This window comes from Littorina saxatilis, linkage group LG8, assembly GCF_037325665.1.
Source record: "Littorina saxatilis isolate snail1 linkage group LG8, US_GU_Lsax_2.0, whole genome shotgun sequence".
NCBI lineage: Eukaryota > Metazoa > Mollusca > Gastropoda > Littorinimorpha > Littorinidae > Littorina > Littorina saxatilis.
In genome coordinates, this window is record NC_090252.1 from 28,335,153 (window position 1) to 28,341,112 (window position 5,960).

Sequence of the window (5,960 nt, forward strand, 5' to 3'; positions counted from 1 at the left end):
GTGTCACAGTGTGTGTGTGTGTGTGTGTGTGTGTGTGTGTGTGTGTGCATGCTGTTGCTATTGTACGTCGCTGTGAGCTCCAGTGAGAAGGGGCGATTAATAAGTGTTAATTATTATTAAGTGTGTTACTCGCACCGCAGTGCTGGGAGATCGCTACGACCAGAACCCATCCTTGGCACGAAGGGTCAACACCCCCTCCCCCCCCCAGGCCTTATTTCCTGAAATAAGGCCCATTGTTTGCAGAAATAAGGGCTTAGTCTTTTAAGGCATTATTTTTGAATATATATGTGTGTTGTTTATTGTGTTGTTATCATGGTGAGTAGTAGTCATCGGCAGAAAAATAAGGCCTTATTTCACTAAGGCTTTCTTTGCTTTGGGCCTTATTTTTCTAACTCCTTAACAAAAAATAAAGCCTTCTTCAATAAAAGCCCGAACAGAAATAAGGCCTTATTTCTTTACGCATTCATTTTTTTTATGACAGCAAAGATTTTAAGGTTTTAAGAAAAGGGCTTTATTTTTGTTAGGCCATTTTTTCTATTTTATTGGCTTTTGACCCTTTGTTCCAAGAATTAGAATCAATTGTGTCAGTAGCTAGTGTACAAAGAAACAGCTCTGCCGGCCTTTTAATTAATCTTCATCGGATCACGCGTTGGACGATATACACAGTCCGGATGATGTGGGTCGTGTACGACCCATACATTCCAAAGAAAGAATCAACGTAAAACGTATGGGTCGTACACGACCAACGCCATCCGAATAGGGATACACGTTTTGCCGCCTCTTTGCAGAGTCTGGGTCGTACACGGCCAACGCCATCCGAATAAGGATAAACAATGTACAATTCCTTACGTAATTCCATACGGGTCGTCCACGACCCACATCATCCGGACTGTGTAGTTCACATTACGTCCTCGTTTATTTGTTTGTTTACAAAGATAATCTTTTTAAAGTTGGGCAATGGGATGGTCGTAAGGTGATTGGAGATTACATGAAGTCTCAATCAAAAACTCCAAATAGTTTCAGAGATAAAGACGATTTTGTGAGGCTCTGGGTCGTCTACGACCCGCGAAGCTCGGTGAAGGTTAAAAAACACACCCTTAAACCCAACTAATTAAAAATTTGACATGTTGTTGTTGTTGTTGTTGTTGTTGTTGTTGTTGTTGTTGTTGTTGTTGTTGTTGGTGGTGGTGGTGGTGATGATGTTGTCGCTGTTCTAAACATCAACCTGGCAGATGAAATGCGATACCGTGTCGCATGTAAAATCGTTCAGGCGAGAGAGCGGAGAGGCCGTCTTGTCGAACCAAATATCGTTGAGGTCCTCTGTGACCACCTCCATACACTCTTCATTGCCGCCCGTGTCGCTCGGTTCGCCGCTCATCCACACGCTGGTGTTGAGCGCGAGTAATGTCCCGTCCCCCCACCGATAGGTGGCCATTTGTGTCTGTGATGCTCCCACCCAGTACCGACCGGTTGGGGCCGCTGTGGGAACAGAGACATAAGATACAGCGTAACAATGAAAATGTACTCACCAGAAACATCTCGACAATAAACGACGAAGAAAGTGGACCGGTTTCGAACAACAGCTCTTAATCAGCAAACAATAATAAAAAGAATGTGAAAAAAGAGATTACACGTGAGAAAGAAAAAATCAGTCAAGAAGAAGTCAAAGAATATTTTAATAAGAAACAAGTCCACGCGACTTGTTTCTTATTAACATATTCTTTGACTTCTTATTGACTGATATTAAGCGATATAAAACATTTACTTAATCTGTCGTCCTGAATAAAAAAGATCAACACTAACCCATGTCAGTTCAAAACCCTTGGACTTTGGTTTACAAATGATTTGGCCAATATGACGGAGTTAAACATAAAGGATAAGTGTAATGAAGTTAACAAGTTGTTCAGTATTTGGGCAAGAAGAATACTTGGATACTTTCGAAACTGGCGTACTTGTGGATCATGTTACCAAACCCAACAGATAAGATGGTCCAGGAATTGCAGATGATGGACATGTGTTTTGAGTTTCTTTCTTTATTTGGTGTTTAACGTCGTTTTCAACCATTCAAGGTTATATCGCGACGGGTTTTGAGTTTGTTTGGTACAAAAAAGAGATCAAATAAAAAGAACTATATAGCTATTCACAATACCCAAGAAGGTGGCATAAGTATTCCTTCAATAAAGCATTACATTAAGTCACTTAAATTAACATTGTTTACAAGAATCAACAAGACCTCATCTGTAAAATGCAAACACCTCTTGTTTTTGTCGTGTCCAGAAATGGAAGTGATGCAGAACTATGGCCAAACATTATGGAAAAATAGTAATGTTAATACATTCTGGAAGAATGTATTCGAAGCGTATGAAGATTTTTATGATAACGTTGAAATAAATGAGCCAACAGAATTATTAGCAGAGCCCTTGTTTTATTCAGAAAAATTTAACATTGCTAAAATAAAGGCATTCATTTTAAAGACTGAAAAAGGTATATTTAAGGTAACAAATTTGATTAAAGAAAATGGAACATTTTTGAAATATAATATTCAAATACGAATTCTTGATTATTTTGGCTGCGTTAATTCGGTCAAGGTTTATAAGTGCAAAAACGGCATTGAGTTTCTTAATGCAGATGCAAAAGAACAGATGAAAGCTTTAAACTTTATTAAATTAACAATGAAAGGATCCAAATCGTATTATGATATAATTATAGGAAAACCTGGAATGTCAAAAGCATGTACAAATTGGGAAATATTATTGGACACAAAAATTGATTGGCAAAAAGTGTCCCGATGCACAAGGAAAATAAAAGAAGTCAAGTTACGATGGTCTCAATTAAAAATGATTTACCGAACTTTGGTTACAAACTCTATTCTGAAGAATATTGGGGTAATAACAAGTAACCTGTGCATTTTTTGCAATTTGCAAAGAGACCATTATTCATTATTTATGGCAGTGTGAATTTGTTCAGACCCTTTGGAACAACCTTAAACAGTATATAAAAGAAACATGTTTGAACTGCAGCAGGCTTGAGCTAAACCCCACACTTGTATTATTTGGACAAGACGGCACAACAAGCACTGATGAAGGGTTTAAATGTATTTTATTGCAGGCCGATGTTTGTGTATACTATATATATATTGAGAATAAATAAAATAAAGCCAACATTATAAGATGTTTGATGGGTTGTTGACAGACCAGCTTTTTTGTCAGTCCGAGGGAGAGCATATCGTCTTTTGTTTCATATATATTGACCAAGGCGGAAGGAAATATATTTAATTTAAATATATTTAATTTAAATATAGAGCTGAAAAGGAAATACTGCATGCTAGCAGGGATGCCTATCAAGCACTGCTTAAAAAAGCAAATGAGGGAACTAACACTATCATGTACGACATCTTTAACAATACTTCTCATATTGTGTTTGAAGAAGTTCTGATAAAATTCAACAAGCCATCCAGATCGGCTCAAAAGAACAGAGCGAAGAAACAAAGAAAACTAAAACGTCTCATTGAAGAGAAAAGAACAGATCTAGAAACTACTTCAACGAACGAAGCTAATGCTAACATTAAAAAGAAAACACGTAACCGGCGTTTCAATAGACAGAAAAAGGACGTTTGTCAAACAAGACGAAAACCAAGAACATAAACTTGTTGTAAATCTGTCTACTGTGGAATTGACAAAAGCTCAAACACAGGTACTTACTTTTGGACCAAAGTTTTGTCCCACACCAAAAACCATTGACATACAAAAACTAGAGAGTGACATTGGTGAAGGCTGTCGCAACAACGACGAGGACTTACCCAGGGTTCCAGTGACGTCGTTGATGACAGGTTCTGCAGTGTCCAGGGTCTTGAAGTAGTACAGATGACCACCGTCCGCACCACACCTTCTCTGAGCGTCTGACCATTTCTTTTTTTCCTCGTACACCTTCACGCATTGTCCTCTGATCATCTGGTAACCCAGGGCAACAGCGTGGGACAGTTTTTCTGCAAGTAAACGCAATTTTGTTTTATTCATGCGTCCATCGATCAGTGGATCGATTTTTTTTATAATCAATTAGCCCGTACACCCAGGCCGCACATCCAAATCACCAAAGAACAAACGACGAAATAAATGTTTCCTAAAAACATGAACAATAAATTGCCAAAAAATCGTAATTTATTTTATGGATTAAAACAAAAAAATGATACACACAAAGACAACAAAAAATGACCAAACCCTCTCCACCCCCAGTTAACAAAAACAAACAGAAACAAGTCGCGAAAGGCGAAATTAAAACATTTAGTCAAGCTGTCGAACTAACAGAATGAAACTGAACTCACTGCATTTTTACAGCAAGAGCGTATACTCGTAGCATCGTCAATCCACCGCTCGATGCACAGGCAGTGAAATTGACAAGAAGAGCGGGGTAGTAGTTGCACTGAGAAGGATAGCACGCTTTTCTTTATCTCTATTCTTTTTAACTTTCTGAGCGTGTTTTTAATCCAAACATATCACATCTATATGTTTTTGGAATCAGGAACCCACAAGGAATAAGATGAAATTGTTTTTAAATCGATTTCGGAAATTTTATTTTAATAATAATTTTTATATTTTTAATTTTCAGAGCTTGTTTTTAATCCGAATATAACATATTTATATGTTTTGGAATCAGAAAATGATGAAGAATAAGATAAACGTAAATTTGGATCGTTTTACATTTTTTTTTTTTTTACAATTTTCAGATTTTTAATGACCAAAGTTATTAATTAATTTTTACGCCACCAAGCTGAAATGCAATACCGAAGTCCGGCCTTCGTCGAAGATTGCTGGGCCAAAATTTCAATCAATTTGATTGAAAAATGAGGGTGTGACAGTGCCGCCTCAACTTTTACAAAAAGCCGGATATGACGTCATCAAAGGTATTTATCGAAAAAAAGAAAAAAACGTCCGGGGATATCATTCCCAGCAACTCTCATGTCAAATTTCATAAAGATCGGTCCAGTAGTTTGGTCTGAATCGCTCTACACACACACACACAGACACAGACACAGACACACACACAGACACACACACACGCACACGCACACACACACACACACACACATACACCACAACCCTCGTCTCGATTCCCCCCTCTACGTTAAAACATTTAGTCAAAACTTGACTAAATGTAAAAAGCAAACATTCCGATTACCTTTCACGAAGCAACGGAAACCAACTGCGCTGGGCAGAAGCTGTCTGTACGGACGTGACGTAGTTTGCACGTAACAAGCCAAAGACGTCTTGCTCCAACAGAACAGAGTGCAGCATGGGCTTGCAGCAGAGTCACAGGATTGCTGAGGGCATCGCAGAGCACACTGCCTCAGAGACCCAGCATCTTCCACTGCGTTCAGGACAGTTCCGGGGTTGAGGTTTACAGCGAGGTACTTTGTCTGCTGAATATCGGCAAAAGCTACAGGGGATACGAGGAGAAAAAAGGCCAAAGCCATCGCCATCTTGTAGCGAAAACTCGTTCCGATTTCAGAAATCATAATTCTTCTTGGCAATGACAAGCTGTTGCTGCTTCTTGCTTTGTTCTGGTCCTTGTTCTGATCTTCTTCTTCTTCTCTTTCTCGTCGCTGAAGTTGTTGTTTGATTGATTCTGGAGATGCTACTGTCAAGCAAAGCGCATAGAGAAGTCAGTGATGATACGCATAAATCCTTCCATGCAGCGCTTTGACAACAAAATTGGTCCCAAAATCGACACAGATCCGCATGCAGTGAAAAAAGTGTCCCGACTGCGCATGAAAGTAATTATACAGCGTTTAAAAACACCGATCCCGAGTTATCGTCGGCTGTACCGTGTACAGCAGCCCCTGCAATGTACGACCCGAATCGTGTTTTCGGTCCAAACTTTAACTTTAAGCGATTGATCAATGATTAATGATCGCGTCGTACAGTCGGTTACCTCAAAGTCATACATCTGTGAACCCCTCAGCT

General features: G+C 39.0%; 1 protein-coding gene across 1 annotated transcript; it reads right to left on the bottom strand.

Annotated features, from left to right (window-relative positions):
- Positions 1-255: 255 nt before the first annotated feature.
- Positions 256-4,008, bottom strand: LOC138972245 (C-type lectin domain family 4 member G-like). Its single transcript, XM_070344965.1, has 2 exons — positions 3,800-4,008; positions 256-1,479 (listed from the first exon to the last, which is right to left on the bottom strand). The coding sequence occupies exons 1-2, from the start codon at positions 3,948-3,950 to the stop codon at positions 1,214-1,216; spliced, it is 417 nt and encodes a 138-aa protein (XP_070201066.1). The 5' UTR covers positions 3,951-4,008; the 3' UTR covers positions 256-1,213.
- Positions 4,009-5,960: the final 1,952 nt, after the last annotated feature.